Source organism: Arctopsyche grandis, chromosome 3, assembly GCF_051622035.1.
Source record: "Arctopsyche grandis isolate Sample6627 chromosome 3, ASM5162203v2, whole genome shotgun sequence".
In the NCBI taxonomy this organism is placed as follows: Eukaryota; Metazoa; Arthropoda; class Insecta; order Trichoptera; family Hydropsychidae; genus Arctopsyche; species Arctopsyche grandis.
Genome location: NC_135357.1, coordinates 12,301,454 through 12,320,076, shown reverse-complemented (window position 1 = coordinate 12,320,076; position 18,623 = coordinate 12,301,454). Strand labels below are relative to the sequence as shown.

The following is an 18,623-nucleotide window of genomic DNA, read 5'->3' as shown; positions in this document are numbered from 1 at the left end:
TAGTTAATATGGAAGCTTATTTTATGATTAAAACTGTCGATGGTTGCTTTTAAAAATCGTATATTATGTATATAACTGTCGAGTCATATTTGTGCAAAGTCTAAACTTGTCTTTATAAATACTGAAGGGGCGTTCTCGTTGAAGGGCTTGCAGGACAAGCTGACACTTAGAAAGCCACGATGGTATAATTTATAGTTCACTTTTGCGGCTATTTATTTACGGTGGAAAAATAGCATTTTCTCATCCAAAATGTAACTCCTTCCACAGCTTCCATTAGAACAAAGGCGTAATATTTTACGCAGAATTTCACAGTCTTAAAGTCAAATCGCTCTCACGAGAGGTCGATTATAAATCACCACAATGCAAAAACTACATTACATGTTTGTTATTACAATTGTGCGATTCTAAAAAAGTGCAATTTTGAAACAATGTGATTAATGAAGGCTCAACTATTGTCGTATCAATTGATACAAACGATTGCGTGAGGCATCAATAAGATTGACAATATGAGATTAGCCCATTGTTTAGATATGTCGCCATATAAAATAAAATCAAAAAGAGCAATTCAGTTGGGGAATTGCGCTCGAAAATGAAGCTCGTTGCAATACTCATCATTGCGATTGCTTGCATGTGCAATGCTGGCAAAAGGAAGGCTCAAGGAAAAGTAAGTCGTGCGTTTCTATAGTTTTGTTTTAAATATATATATATATATATATATATATATATATATATATATATATATATATATATACATATATATATATATATATATATATATATATATATATATATATTTTTTTTTTAAATTTTTTTTTATATAAAATGTTAACTAGTTGCGCTATGAATTAAATTGGGTCGGCGGACTTAACAGCTGTGAAGATTTTGACAATAGCTATTTTGATGCGACTCAATTGAAAATGGAAAAGGTATCACCCACAAGTACGGCATTGGCAGGAGACTTGGTGTTATACAAAGCTGTAGAAGACGAAACTGAAGTAAATTTAAACCAATATTATGTTATATTTGGTGCCAAATTAAACGAAACACCTAAAAATTGCAAATTCATTTAAGATTTTGATAGTTATTGAAAAAGAAACTCCTCAAGGAAAAGTTATAGCATATACAATGGAAATAAACAATTTGTGCGATCATGTCAAGGAAGAAGGAATGCCTTGGAGTATATTTTTCGAGGCAATGAATTTAGATCCGTTAGCTTGTCCTATACCAGCTGTGAGTGCAGTTCAATTTTTTATAGCAAATATGTGTTTGCAATTTCTTAATATTTTTTTTGTTTTCTGTTAAGGCGACATATAAAATAGACGAATTGAAATTGGCTATGGCATTTTTGGACAGTATGTTGAATCAAGATACTGTCGGAGAGTATATGGCCAAAGTTGAGTTTCGTCGTAAAGGGGAAGGATTAGACGTCGTAGAACACGATGTGGCGTGTTACAACGTGGGCTTTAGCGTAGACGAAGTCAGAGATCAAGCTGAATGAGAATATTATACACTTTGACAGATATTTGAAAAAAATTGGTTCAATAAAATGTTTAAGATTGTGCTTTTTTATTATTTATTCTGTTTTTCGATTGAATCACGAGTGGTGTGGGAGTGACAAAAGGGCGAGAAGGATGTATTTTTTTTTGCGGAAAACCTGTGCAAAGTTTGCAGGGACATCTAGGTAGTCGATGGAACCTTTCACCCCTGATTTCTGTCGAAGGGCGTCCACTACGGACAAAACGAATCGGCGCCCTCGAGTTTACGAGGCCCTCGAATAAGGAACATGTTTTATCCATTCGTTTTTTAGAGGTCTTCTTCTCTTTCAGCGTACATCCACTCACCTGTTCGCTGGCCCTCCAATCAAATAACTTAATGGACGACAACGACCATCCTCCACCCAACGAACATTTTCAATTCCATTTCCTTCACATTTGATTTATTTATTTATTTAATGGTTTCCACTATGTTCCTTGAATTATATTATATAATTTCCAGGAGTGATTGTATATTTTTCCTTTCTTTCTCAAACTAAATTCGACAATGACGCAAATACATATGTATGTATACGGGTTGATACAAAAATTCATATTAAATTTACATGATTGCATGTTAGTATTTTGTTTCAAGCGTTTCCGACATGCAACCATATACACAATGTATTATTAAAAAATGCACGTTTTATTATTTTATTGCATTTACAACGTGTACAATAGACAGAATTATAAGTGTAACGGTATTCTTATAATTATCTCAGCGGAATAAAATTTTATTATTCGCTTACTTAGAACAATGTTTGCGCCAAGATTACAATGGAGTTTTTCGAGAAACGTTTCAACAATAAAACGTTATCCCACGGGAGACTTAAGGGCTGTAAGACAAAAGCTCCCCCCCATATTAATTATAGACAAACGTGATTACACGTTGTAACCTTTATTCAATATTGCCTTATAATAGAAACGTTTGTGTATAATAAAAATACGTATTAAAAATTTGACTAAACGTATAATTTAAATATACAATGAGATAATATAAAAGAACGGTTTTAAATATATTTTTTGCACAAAAGAAAATAAAATCAACGGATAAAAAAGTTTAAGTGTGATCTAATAGTTGTAAAGAAGGGGTAATTGAGGGTCAGTGTGAGAATTGTTGCCAGTCGTTAGTTTGGAATTGGTGTGGGGGAGATGCGATAGTCGGAGAGGGCGAACAGAATCTATAAAACACTTTTAGGTGACAGATAAATAAGTATATAGATAAAATAAAGCTCGTATCTTTTAATGTAAGTACATATGTACTTTACAGGTATTATGATACAATACATACATAAAGTTGGAATTGATCTTAGTACAAAAATAATTTGAAACCCCTGTCGTAATATGATATTGTTGATTGCAATCGATATACTGATTCAAATGTTTATTTCATTACAATCAATCATGCACAATCGTCTTAACAGAATGGTCCAAAGCGACTAGTGTGGTATACAGATTACGAATTATTAATTGTATATACTGGTATACACCCATACATTTTCATTAAACATGACATACATATATGGTCAAACATTGCGCAGAAGTATTGTAAGTACATACTATACAAGGCAAAAAAAAAAAACATCGATTAAACATTAAACATCGATCCACAGAGACATCTATGGATACATTTGCAGCATTTTTACAAAACAGCGAAATTCGAGATGGTGATAAACTCGAAATTTTGCGAGAAAATGAGTCAAGGTTGATATAAAATAGTGAATGTTCTGATCAAGTGGGTGAAGTAAATGCATTAAAATTGGGTATCGAATTGAGATGGATATTGAATATATGTATGTATTTGATATATGAAAATAAAATATGTGTATTTATAGAAATACAACGAATTGTATGAGTGTGCAGAAATATATTAATTTCTGGAGAATGGTTGCAAAATCGAGCCAGTACTGGATGTGAAATGACAGGCAAAGTCTAGCGTTTGGTATTTGGTCTCACTTCTCCGTCCAATAAATCAAAAATCTCTTGCGAACGACAAAGACAGAAAATGCAATTAATTTGTGTCTAGATCCACTCCAACCTCTTTGTCTAGACCGCAAACGGCGTGGCACTGTCGGAAAAAGCGTTATGAGGAAAATTTAATGGAAAACAATGAAGGCACTTTCCTTATGTCATTTAATTATCCGGAGAAAATTTATTACTATTTATACATATGCATACATATTGATAGTTAAAAATTCCAAGATACGTCAAATCTTTAATTGTCATTTCATGAACGTTCGTTTTATGTCTACCCTAAAAGCATTTATTTCACGCCGTGCCCCATATATTTATTTAATGACATTTGAATATACGAACTTCTACAAATGCATCTGCCAAAAACAACATAATTCGACAGAAAAGGTCTCCTGCGTATGTGTATGCAAATGTTGCATTCATACGCATCCGACGCAGATAAACATCCACATTAACTTGTAAAGCGAAATTGTATGCATTTCATGTAAAATGCATCTCCACATCCGACACGGTCAACTGGATACGAATGGACAGAACTCTCCGATACAGAATCCTATCTTAATTTTATGCTAAACGTGTCCATTTCAAACTGGTATATAGCGAGCAGCTCACGGTATGGTGAATTGTGAAGCACTTTTAATTAAATTTCACCCCATGTGAAAAAATCCTGGCTGAGGTCCAAATAAAAATGCAGCACTATTACAGAGAGAATCAACATAATATAAATATAAAAATAATGCTTTATTTACCGATATTTCTTATGTTGACAATGTGAAGTGCAATCGAAAAAGAACGACGATCATAAAGTCATAAGGTCGGTATTGACATTGCGAAAATAATAGTTGCGTTCCATAAACACGTTAGTGCATACATTATATGTATGTAATTCATGCACTGTTTTTTTATACGGAATCTCTTTGATACCGCAAATGTGCGTATACATATTTATGCAGAACGAGGTCATCGTGGGGTGGCAGCAGGCGATGCAGCTTCTGCAGCGCGTTGCATCGAGCTGAGCTCAAGATGCGCGGACAGTTGCACATTTGAAGAAGGGTGAAAATTTTGGAAAAGGGTGAATGTGGGGTAGCTTATCGCAAACGTTACAAAAAAGGGTTGGAATACATGTAGTAATTTATTGTCAGCGAAATTACAGCTCTTCGACATCTTTATTTGAAATTTGTAAATATACAATTTTATATCATCATTTATATGTATACTAACACACTTTCAGTCATCTATGCTTTGAGCAGCATTCATCCACTCAATTCACACATTTTTCTTACTTCATCCACTAATATTATTCGTGACTTTCTTTGTACTTTTTTACATTCTATTGGATACCATTCGAGTACTTAGATTGGACACTTTACGTCCATTCTACATGACATGCTAATTGTCAAGATGCTACACAATGTCCAATGCATTCAAAGTAGTATAGAACGATGCATGTTCAGCATAACGCGATAAGATAGGAAGTGGAATACGTGGGTGAGAAGTATGACAAGGGTAGTAGATATAGTGGTAAGAGTGAAGTTATTGAAATGGCAATGGGCGGGTCACGTAACTAAAAGATTGGACGAAAAATCGACAAAATAGGTGCTAAAATGGTACCCGAAAGAATGTAAAAGGTAAAAGGAAGATCGCAAAGAAAATGGGTAGACAACATTAGGAACATGTGTGAGGTGATATGCATGAGAGTTGCGTTAAACAGTCGAGTGGAAGCGTGTTGGAGAGGCCTTCATTCGTTGGTGAATGCTATAAATGATAATAATGATGATATCATCATACTAAAGTCATTTCTAACCCATTAGTTTCATTTCATATATTTCCCCGTTACACTGAGTATACAATCAAATTTCTCTGAATGGATGTATTGGATTTTGTGTAACACTTTGGCATTTAATGACCAAACTTTGGATCTATTGGCAAAACACATTGATAAAAAACTTCCTTCGACAAAATAGCATGTTTAATTTAAAAAATAATAGCATTTATTCACCTACGCAAGGTACTGCATCCCAGTTTTATTATTTTCTTTTCATCCTCTTTATTTCTTATGAACAAGGAATTATTTGTACTTGAGACTTTGGAACAAGTTGAATTATTGATATAAATTGGTACTTTGGTAACAGTTTAATTCAAAAGTAAATATTTACTCGTAGTAAAATACAGGGTAGTAAATTGTATCTTCAAAAAGTGACTGTGTGCCATAATGCTTTATATTATATAATTTTTAATTGAATTGTTCATTTTCAAGATACTAATCGTCTAATTGTTTCGACTCCACAATGAGCATGAGATAAATTCATATGACGTGAATATGTTGGGAATAAATATAATTTACATAAACACACACATTATATTATATTAATATCACAGAGTTGTGCAAAATGGTTATCGTCTTCTCACCCTGTACAACCGCACACCCAGAAACCCCAGCACATACGCGGTTTTATTTACACACAGACCGACATATTACTTGTCGTACCGCAGACTTGTCAACAAAACTTTATGTGACAGCCACGTTATTATTTCCCGTCTATGACAAAACAAACGACAATATACAGTCTGCGTGCTCAGCGTCAGATACGAACCCAAAACCTAAACTGAACATTTTAGATGACGGTCGTTTTGGGTTCGTGGCAGAAACGCCGATACGAATAAATGAGCGGACTCTTTGTCTCGAAATTTGTTTGGGATGGGCGCAACAGGCCTCCGAGCTACATTCGGCTCACCATCCGGTTCGCTTGAACTCATTATTGTGACCATAATTGTCCATTGTGCCGGCGGGACGGGCACCGAAAGAAAGGCACAAAAGAAGTTCAAGTGCCGCAAGAGCGGGTTGTGGGGTTGAATGCAATGCGAGAGGTGCATAATGCACCGATGGGGTTGTGAAAATAAAAACATGTTACATTGGTGTGAATGAGAGGTACGTCGGTAAATTTGCATAGTGACGTTGCGTATGCACTGCCAGAAAGTATTGCATAATTGTTGAATTTTAATTGAGGTCATGTGTATTGAATGTCCAATACATGAACGTGCATACGGTAAATTGAGATCTTTATCTTTTTTAAGCGTGTATGTCGACCGGTGAGTTGCCACTGCTAAATTTAATACTGGTTGTTTAAAGTGGAATATAAAGCGTTTCAGTATTGAGTAGTAAATTTCAAAAGGAAAGTGTCATCAAGTAGAGATTTATCAATTATCATTCATTAGTTTGATTTGGTTGATTTAATTGGCTATAGATTTTATTCACCCAGTATGGAAATATAATATCAATTATACATTTATTTCTACCACAAGTGCCATGACAGGTTGCTCCAAGGTGACATATATGGTCAATATTTTGCACAAAAGTACAAAACATTACAATACAATGCAATAGCGTCATCTATGGGCAAATTGGCACAATCAACAAATTTGATATACGTCGAATTTGCGAGAAACACATTCTACATATAATGCATATTTCATTTTAATATCAACAAATTCGATATGCGATAAACTAAAGGGGGAGAATATTACATACGTATGTATGTTCTGAATTATATAGTATTCAGTCGTAATTTCTTTCGTCACGTTTTATTAATTAATAAGATGATGATATGAAATTGTTTCCAAATTATAATAAATACTAATGGTTATTAGTATTAATTTTAAAATGAGAATCAATTTAAACCAATTACGCGATTAAATGATTTGTTGTAACTTAAACGAACATTCGCAATGAAAAAGTGATCACGAGCATGCAAATTGTAATTTTTTATGAGGCAATGTCATGATAATTGCTATCCATATATGTACATATTTATCTATAGAAAAAAATATTTATTAAGGAATACTTGGGAAAAGTGGTATAGCCGATGGACCCAAGGGGTTTGGTAATACATAAAGTACTAATATGTAAATCAAATATAATAAAAAAAAAATAATAATATATATATATATAAATAGATAATTCCAAATTTAAGCCACTCTATTTGAAAAGAAGGATACTCTAATTATTTTGAAGAAAATATCTTTTTGGAGTCTGAGAGTTTGACCTATCAGACGAGTGTTATTATTAAACTTACGGAGGTTTATCATAGGACAATATTGAAATGGTTATTTATAATTTTACCGACTTCAATTAGATCATCTCTCATTCTTATCGTCTCTAATTGTGTCAATTTGTTGAAAAACAAAAGTATTAGCTGTAATGTTAACTGATTTTGATATTCTTTAATCTATGTAAATATATTTTATATTACATATGTATGTATCTGCGTTATATGGGTTTAGTAGATAAATCAGAAAACATTATAGAAGGAGATGGCCTATTCTGATACGAAGAATGTATTAAAATATCTTATTAGAATAAAATTATATGACGCAAATGAAATCTGTGGAGAAAGTATCATAGGTATTCGTTTTTTACGCACTGGCTGCGGAGTAAGCTTGTAGCGCTCTTAAATAGGGATATACGAGATAACACCAAAGGCAAGCATAGCTGCAAAACGACGACATTGTCCACTACAATGCCTCTGAAAACTGCAAATCCAGCTTTAATAAAACTTGGAAACAAATCCGCATTTACTGTATGACACTAAACTGCCTTTGTGCCTTGCGTGCTGACGTTTATGACGAGGGGCAAACGCAATATGTCAACGAATAGTCTTACGGCTTTGCGAAACGTCCTTTAATCATTATAAATTACTTTATGGGTGTCGCAGTTGAGAATTTAATTTCAAAGGAGAATAATTTTAAAATAATAACAATATAAAATTACTTCGTTATTGTTGGTATTAGTGGTAAACGATTGATGAATTCTTTATGTATGGATTACGAAAGATACGGAGTATGTTGTTGGGGGTGAGTCTGCATTATTTCAACGAGAGGTATGATATTCTTTGGACGATAAACTTGGCCATAAATAGATTCCATTTCCTCCGTCATTATTTGATCTCTCCCCCGTTCTCCCGCCTCATTCTCTAGGAGTGTTTTGGTGTATGTCGTTCTGAATTTATTCGAGGCAATGTCGCACAAAAGAAAGCCATCAATTCTTTTGCAAACGCACTGGGGGAAAAGCTTCGCCGCGCTCTTCCGGTATGTATGATTGACGTAAAAGTTCAGACGAACGAAGCGTTATTAATTTGTCGTATGACGATTCCGGAGAAATATACGAAACTCTCAGTAAAAGTTTGTCTTTCAATCTGTATGAAATATTAATGTTATAGTATGTGCATAGGAAAATATTGTTGCGAGAAACATGTATTTGTGTATTTAGAGGAGTCAATTTTTTTTTTACTCCTAACTATGTACATATTTAGGCTCCAAATTAGTTCTTGGGTAGACCTCGATTGAAGAGAATTTATGCGGTGCTGCTGGTCAGACTTCGATATTTGTGACTCCAAGTCGATCGTTTCCTATCAGAGTTTGTCAATTTATCTGATTTCATTGTTGAAACGGTTCCTCATCAAATCGGCAAAACCATCCTACCTATTATTGATCACCACTATGTAAATAGGATTTCAAGTTTACAATCTATAAATTTATATATGTACAAGTTTAATACCATGGGTGTCGCTCTGGGATGAGACCTGTAATAGCATTATGGTAAAATATAAAAAAAAATCACAGTACAGCTGAGAAGAGATATTAAATTATGACGTTGTTAAGAAAGGAATAAATAAAGCAAATGGAATGTTGTAATTTTAAAATTAGAAACACTGTAATGACACCATTCTATTTTCTGAATCGAATAAGCAAATTTAAATTTTTGGAATGAGAGCCAAATAAGAATATTTATGTGCCAGATTGTACATTTTTTTTCAGAAATGTATGTTTATTATTTAGATTTCCGTAAAGATTCTGGCGATTTGAGATTCATTTGACCAGAAAAAGTATTTTGAGTATTCTGTCAACTCTCGATTTAGAGTTTTAAATTAGCATCAGTAAAGTTTTTTTGGCCAATTTCCTGATATATTGGCAAACTGGGTCTGCTCTAGAGTGTAGTCAATCATTTTATAACAGGCTTAAAATAATAGATCGATTGCTAGCAAGTAATTATTTATGTCTTTACTAGTTAAGTAGTTCGATCACAAGTGCCTAACTAATACTACATAATTACTTGTGATCGAACTGCCTAGCTGCTCATAACTACATAAATAATTACTTGCTAGCAATCGATCTCATATTTTTGAACTTGAAAAAAAAACGATCTAATATACTCTATACACATGTAGTATTGCAAATATAGCAAAATGAGAGAAAGATATTATAAATTGAGCTACCACAGCATTGAGATTTGATCTGGTTCGAAAGTTTAGTGTAAATTTGATAGCAAGAAGTCAATACATACATATACACATATAGATGTTGCCAAATCAAAAACACTTTCTTCTCGGTAAGCTCCAGGCAAAGCCTACTTTTAAAATCTATCTCCATTTTGATGAGAATGCATTTTGAATAAGTACATATTTGAATAAGTATGTACGTGCTCGTCATATTTGTCGGGTTGATCCGTCAGGTTACGACATTAACGGTCGATTTCCTATAATTTATTCATGAGAACGCCGATCAACCGTTATATTATAACCATGACGGATTAGTATCTGCTTTCAAGAGCAAATAGTTAATTACCATCCATTAATTACGCGCTGGTCCACTTCACCCTGCGGCTGCAGGTCTCCCGCTCGTAACGGTTAAAAGGGATTTCATTTTCACACCATATTTATAATAATTCGTTGGCCGTGTGGGCAATTTCGTCGGCGCATTGTGTTTGTGTACTTTGGCACAATATGAATCCATAAACAGTTGACGTGTTATGACTGTGAGGAACCGGTCCACGGACAGCGTACATGCCCATTGTCATTCTAATGGTTGCAATGCATATTATTGTTATACGGGGATTAAATGTTCGCATGTGTGTTGTTGTGCATCTGTACAATATGCATATGTCTGTCAATGGTCACTCTAGGGTAGTAAAGTAGAGCCATTTGTGGCGACAACATCGGTCGTTCTTGGGTGACAATTACCTATACACATCTACATACATATGGTTATTATACCCATAATATAATAATTCACTTACGTATTTTAGTTTCATATAATATATGTACATACTTACATCTTACAGTTTTCATTGATCAACAAAAATTAAATAATATTCTAATTTCATAGTATTTTAATTTTCAATATGTAATCTCAGATATATTACACACTCTTATTGTTGAACTTCAATTTCTCACAGAATGGGATTATACTTATAATCTACCCTTTGTGTCACCGTACGAGTCACACGCATAAAGCGCATCAAAGGACAATTTCACGACATAGAATGTTCAAACTTGTGTGAAATCGACATTTAAAAACTGATTAAATGTGTATTTATGTCTACATATATTATATTTAATATATAGGAAGATATTTCAATTTTTTTGGGAATTTTAGATTAGATTTTATTAATAGAAAAATATACACAATAGTATATGTACATATGTACATACATACATATCTATTTAATACTGAGACATAAACATGAATTTTGTTTGATTAATGTTATTTTTTACATATAAACTTATCATATGTTAATGCAGTGTAACCCTAAGGGGTAAAATTTGGTTTTTGAATTTAATTTTAAGAATAGACCTTACCTCAATTCGAAAAATTGCTCATTTTATGATATTGTCAAAAAACACTTAGCAACAAAATATCTCGTCTTTGAGTTACCAGAGCGGAAACTAATCAGTCTTTACTCTATTTGACCCACTTAATTTTAATTTGATAATTTTTGTTGATTCGCTCTTTTTTTCGATTTTGCGGTCTTTATCTCAAATTTTAGTATTGCTGTGCTCAAAGTGATTATTGAAATCTGTAGTTAGACGTGTTTTCTATTTATAGTGATTTTTATTGCTTTAAAATAATTAATTTTCTAGCGAATTTTAAAAGTCTAAAATTTTAAAAGTAACATTTTTTTTCCATGATATATTAATTTTTTTCACGACTTTATCTTTTTATCATGTTTATAAAGATTGGTTTTCTATTTCAATATTACGTACTAATTAGAGTGGCAAATGATTTTGATTTTGTTGCTCAGCGCAATCAATCCATGAGCGGTGCAAGCCTACTGTTACTTGATCTACATACATATGTATTTAATGTATAATATATGAATGTACATATGTAGTAATAAAAGTTTTGTGATTTTTTTTAATGTAAAATATATATTAATTAATTTCATGATGAAAATAAATAATAAAAACATGATACTAATTAATTATATTAGAGTACATACTATGGTAAAAATTAACATACGGCTACTTGTGTTAGTAAATATTGAGATATTTTAATTTTGAAATTGATTTATAAAAAATATAATAATTATATGTATAAGAATATATATGTATAAGAATATATATAATCTATTATTGGACTCGGATGTTACATATATTATTTATTTACTTTTTGTTTTTTTTATACCTATCTCTGTACATCCTGTCTGTTGATTTTTCAATTAATAAAATAAAAATAAAATATGTACATATGTATGTACATATATCTAAAATTTAATTCGACTGAAAAATTACAGAATGAGTAAAAATAATAAAGCCCTTTAAAACGTGTGCGATGAAAGAAATTGTGGGTGGGTTTTGGAGACTCACTACGGCAATCGCGATACGGGCAATTTCACATTTTCTCACTGCGAAAAAAATAACCAAGGGGAGTCAAAAAGACAGCATGTTTTTATACATGTTACAGGTAAGGATATTTTCGTTGAAACGACCGGTAATGTAAGCAAATCCTTACGTTATAAAAGCGAGAAGCGTAGCGGGCAATCATAATATCGCAAACCCCATGCGAGCCGCGTATACACATTTTCTGGTCCTTTTCGCCGGAGTACGAGAGCTCAGGGGAGGGCTGCTTATTGGAATATAAGAAGAGGGCTTTTATTTTTATTAAAATAAACATTTCGATATGTCGAGATTGTCTGGAGAGTCGGTATTTTTCGAATGGAGCAACCCCCGTCCGCCCTGATGGATATTAACATATTCAGACAGCACGAAAACGAAATATTCATATTAAATGCTCGTTATATGAAAGCAGTCAAAAAACAAATGTAAAAAATCTCTGTACTAAACATTATTTCATATCACAAATACATATGTATGTAAAGATAAAACGTTATTATAAATAAAATGGGATACAAATAAAAACATGTATGCAAAGGCATGTATTGAGTTGATCAGTAGCTTTAAGTGATTTTGGTCATTTATAACAAGAAATAGTCGGTAATTGAAATAAATAAAATAGACATAATAGATATAATAAAATACGTAATTATAGTTATAGTAAATCGTCACTTATATGTAAGTATAACATATTTATGTACATATGTAGATTGGTCTATATTTTATAGGGGACAATTTAAATGCGCATTTTATAAAACAAATGCGCCGAAACAAAAAAACGATTTATTTTTTCGGATCGGTACCGGTTTTCGTTCCGGCAAAAAATAAAGGTTTTTCCGGTTTTCGGTTCAGTTCCGGTTCCAAGTCGTGGTTAGCCCTTTTAAATGCATATTCGAGTGCACTCAGAAAAATAAACGCGCTAGTCTAAATTTGTCTGAATTTTTTCCATTTATTTCCCAGCAAAAACGATCATAGAAGTTCTTGCAATTTTGCATAGGAAATGCATATTGCTGTGTGTATTGTTAAATTTATAAGAAATGCTCATTTTTTATTCAGAATTCTGTTTGCAAACTTTCTCCTACCAGCTTTCCACTACGGCGCAGCTTTCTCAAGTTTTTCCGCATGGCTCTGCAATATGCAATGCTACATCTCTTTCCGCGAGCTTTTATAACAAGCTCACTATGCAAACCATTCCGTGAAGCTTTTTAATAATATACACGTAAAATATATTCGTATGTGCGTATCATGCATGAACTTACATATACATACATATGTACATATGTTCCAATAGCTGAAAATTATATTGTCAAAAGCACTCACTCGCAGAAAAATATTGAAAAGGAAAAGTTATATTGCATTATATTAAAATGCAGCGACTGATATAAATTGAAATAAAGCAATGCTTCTAAATAAAAAGTTCTATGATTGAATGCAGACGTCTATTCTCGGTGCGGCGTCAACAAACTATCAAGGCCTGTGAAATATGCAAGTGCTGCATAATAATTTGCAGGGACGTGTACTCCCCCGAGCGTTCTCCCAGGGCGCCGCTTTTAAAGTCGTTTATTTATAGATTTCCACTAAGTTTGATAATGATAAAGCGCGCACTAACAGATAGCTGAGTGTGGGAGATAGAGGGTGGCAATAGCGATGGGAACGGAAGGTGATATTCAAACTTTCTCAAATTGTCTCAGCAAATAAAATTTATATCTAAAATAATTTTTAGTAAGAATGTGATTTCAAAATTGAGCTTTTGTAAAACAAAACTGATTTTAAGAACTTGATTATATCAAGCTCTATGTGTGTACGTACATATATAAGCTTACAACTACAACTAGCCAGCAGCGTGGCTCAGTGGTTGCGTTGATACTAAACACCAAGAGGTCACCGGGTTCGATTTCTTGGGCTGACTTCTGTTGAGAAGAATTTATTCTGAATATGATATTAAAGGTCAGACTTCGATATTTGTGACTCCAAGTCGATCGTTTCTTATCAGATTTTGCCAATTTGTCTGATTTCATTGTTGAAGCGGTTCCTCCATCAAATTGGCAAAAAACCATCCTACCCACTAAGTTAACACTATTTGAATATGATTTCAAAGATTTATTATCTATAGATCTAACATATATTTGTCGCTAATTCCTATATATAGAATTTGTATAATGCTTACATATATACATATCTGTATTCTTATATATGTACATATGTACATATAAACATGTATAAGAATACAGAATAGCCAGCAGCATGGCTCGGTGGTTGGGCTTTTGCTTAGCGCCGAGAAGAAGCCGGGTTCGATCCCGATCGACCTCGATTGAAAAATAATATTTTCTGTAATGCTGCTGGTCAGACTTGGATACTTGTGACTCGTTTCGATCGTTTCCTATCAGAGTTTGCCAATTTTTCTGATTTAATTGTTGAAACGGTTCCTGATTAAATAGGCTAAAAACCTTTCTACCTGCTATGTCACCACTATATGATCATATACACTATGTACAATAAAATTTTATGTAAAAATTCAAAGATGTCTCGTTAATTTCGAGTTTTCAGCGACTTATGTAATAAAATAATGCTGTAATTTTTGTAATTCGCCAGGAAGGCGCATTGGGGTTTACCTGTTAGGCCTTCCTGGTATATTTGTATATATGTTTGTAAAAAAAATAATATATATAGTATTTGTATTATTTATATGTCTGGTCAAAGCGACGCGTTGGAGTATTCTGTAATGTCTCTGTGGCAAAAATATCTAAAAATAAATAAATATATTTAATTAGGTCAAATTATTAACATGTCCGGTACATCTGAAGAGCATATAAAGGGAAGAATCAAATTAAGATGGAGCGCATTTAGCAAATGAATGCTGTTTGCAAATAAAAAATGCCATATAGTATTTGTGTATTGAATACTATGTATAATATGTAGAATGTTAGACAAGTCTAATGCACTCAAAGAAGTGTGGAACGTTTTGTGCACGGTATTTCGAGGAGAAACAGGAAATGTAATACATGGGTGTGAAGTAAAAAATGAGAGTGAACAAAGTAACTTTTATCAATGATCTAGTTTTTAACCTGTGGGTTGTTTCGATCCGACACAAGATTCCGATGTAATTTTTAATGAGTTCGTTAATGATTAAACTCCTTTAGCTTCATGTCGGAGACCTTAGTTTACTTCAATGTTAGCTAACGTTAGGCTAACGCCGTATGTCGGTAAAATATCAAAGCGATCTAGTAGGTGGAAGTGGTTCAAAATCAGGTCACAAATTTATGAAGGGCAGGAATGTCACTGAATTAGCAGAGTGAAGCTGATAAAAACCTTGTAAAAAAGGTAACATTAGTTGCTGAGCAACTTAGCACTACACATACTCTTTATTTACTCTGTCCACTCATTTAATTTGAGATCGTCTTTGCACCTTTTTATACTTTTTTGGATATCATTCGAGCACTTGTTCTCACTCCAACCCATCAATTGTCATTTGAATCTCTCCACACCAACCCATTCATCAAAAAGACTTGTTTGCAAGTTAATGGTAAACGGCCTAGAATATGTGTTGAAACTCTTGGTGGACATCAAATTCGGTTTAACTACAATTTGAATTCCGTTTTCATATTTTTGTTAATAAAAATCCAAAATCAGTCCTTTGTGGTTGTCAATCAGTGGTTCGTGCTGTGAGAAATGTCGATTTAATCTTCCTCCAATGCCAAATTGATAGTCTAAGTTTGATAGTTAAAATTCGCCCCGGGACTTTATGGCATTATAAATGCCCCCGCTGCCGAGCTGTGCACTTGTTATGCCATCAAATTTATAATGATTGCTCCTTTACACAAAGACCGATTGTGAGAAATTCAAATTTGCAAGAGGGGATGCTGGGCGGTGGGAGGATGTAGAAGGGGTGGGTAAAACAAGGCGATGTAGACACTTAGCCTTTCCTCGTCACGTTTCAACCCACCACCCCCTCTATATTCTTTCACCTATTCTCCCTTCAATAACTTATTATGATAGATAATTTATTCCTCAATTTTACAGCGTCTGAGAATTTTAAGAGAGCGAGCGAACGCTCGGAAAAGTCCACTGGAAATTTAATCTTTTTTCTGGCACCTCTCTTCATCATCACGAAAAGTAACATTTTCAGTTTCGATGCTTATAAAAGAAATCCCGTGGAGAGATATTATATTTCAGTCCTTGAAAATTGAAGACTTAAAAACATTTAATATTGATTTTATTATTATTATGTACAATATAATATAAGATTTGCATTCAAAGATGTGATATAAAAGTATGCTTCCTAGAGAAATTTTTCGTAATCCGATAAGTGATAAAACTGATTAATTATGGCAATTAAAAATTTCTGCGCGGAAAAAATAAGAGTTAAACTTTGGATATATTGCTGGTTTTATGATGTGAAGCGACTAATTAAGATAAAGTTTAATTATTGCTAATTGCGGTTTTATTTTTAATCCGGTGCAATTTGCATATCTGCAGGCGCGTTGTTCGTCCCCCTTTTCGCAGATTTCACTCGTTTATCTGGTCATAAATATTGGTAGATAAAGGGAGGAAAAAGGAGTTTGACCGGAAAAAAATAAAACGAATTTGCTAAATACTTGCATTATTCAAGAAGTATACATATAATATAATAAACCTATATAATTAATTACTATTACCGTTTATTAGTTCTGCACAAATAATGAGTTTTAAACAAATTAAAAATCTGCTCATAATGTATGTACATATGTACATACACTTAGATATTCTACATATTTTAAAGCAATAATTATCAAGCTTTTTTAATAAAATTGTACATTATTCATTTTATATGTTTCGCATGCTATAAATTTTCCCTAAAGACAATGTTCATAGGTATTATATTTTTGTGTATTCTTTTTTTGGGGTTTTTTTCGTGAAATATTTGCAGGGCAGGTTTCCGAAATAATAACCTTCAATTAGGGAAGACACGATACTGGTCAGAACCCAGGGTATTTTTTACCCCTTATAATCCCTTTTAAGTTGTATCCCACCAAACGCTAGAGAGCGAAAATTATATATTTTCCTTCGTTAATATTTGCAAACACGTAAAAACTCATACTTGCATACATACATACATAAGCATACGTAAGCCTTGAATTGAACAGATATATGTATGTATGTATGTACTTATAGTGATATAAAGAAAATTTATTACTATTTCTAAAATACACTTTTCGCATTTGCATTGAGTTTGATAAAACAATTTGCTTTAATATAATATAAAACACTACATCAAATCTGCGACAGAGTGCTATGGATATTTTTTTTGTATCGGATATATTTATCATCATACATATGTACATACATATGTATATGTGTATAATTTCATACAATGGAATAAGTCCTATTCGCAATTTCGCCGACCGCAGGACACTCGGGTATAATTTATTTGATTGCGTCGTTGTAGTCTTATAGGCTTATAAGTATACCGGGGCCGTGGAATTCATTAGCTAGTGAAAAAGTTTCTTTTCGCATAAAGCCTTAATAAAAACACCTATTTCTCTCGGGGAAACGACGAAGCGACGGTAAAATATTTTTTGGCAAATTTTATTGCGAATAAATTATTGTTCGGTTCGTGTACACTAACGGCCGCCTAAACAAACCGAACCGAACAAAGCCTTATATATGTTGTTTGGACAATGGTTAATACTTTTATACCGCAATGCATCCACATACAAATAAATATATGTACAAGACGAGCTTTTCATCTAAGCGTTCAGGTCTGTATCCATAGTCAAGAGAGGATGTTTCGGGGGCAGTGTCCTAAGCCCAAATTTTCGGGGGTGTCCAGGTTTCGGAGTATAATATAATACCTACATGTGTGTATATATATATATATATATATATATATATATATCTAAATGACTATTCTATTTATATATATATATATATATATATATATATATATATATATATATATATATATATATATATATATATATATATAAATGATTTTTCTATTTTTTGTAATATAAGAAAAAGTTATTTTTTTTATTGTCAATCATTTATTTAAATGTAGCGAAAAGAAAAAATCACGCTTGGAGACTGACATGATTGAATTTGACTCAAAGAAAATTAAAATGTTTTAGAATTAATTGTGATTCTCAAACTCCTAATATTTATAATGTAAATATTCAAATCGCAAAAAGCATTTATATTCTTTAATAATTGAATTGAAGGTCAGTATAGTAATTGCTTTAATAGCAAGAGTTCAAAATATTATGCAGAAAATTTTATTCATATATTTATTACTTATTTTAGCATTTATACTAATTAAAAAAAAGTCGTCTTATAAAACGATTTATTTTTAAAATAAAATTGTAATTTGTAATCATAAGAACATTTGGAGATGTAAAAAAAAAGTCATCATCCTATTTGGCTTATGAAAGGTATACATACATAATACTGGAGTTACGTAAGTATATATGTA

General features: G+C 32.6%; 1 protein-coding gene across 1 annotated transcript; it reads left to right on the top strand.

Annotated features, from left to right (window-relative positions):
- Positions 1–583: 583 nt before the first annotated feature.
- On the top strand, positions 584–1,514 carry LOC143909826 (uncharacterized). The gene is made up of 4 exons (XM_077428040.1): positions 584–664; positions 834–995; positions 1,072–1,230; positions 1,304–1,514. Exons 1-4 carry the CDS (start codon positions 590–592, stop codon positions 1,496–1,498), a joined length of 591 nt encoding a protein of 196 aa, XP_077284166.1. The 5' UTR covers positions 584–589; the 3' UTR covers positions 1,499–1,514.
- Positions 1,515–18,623: the final 17,109 nt, after the last annotated feature.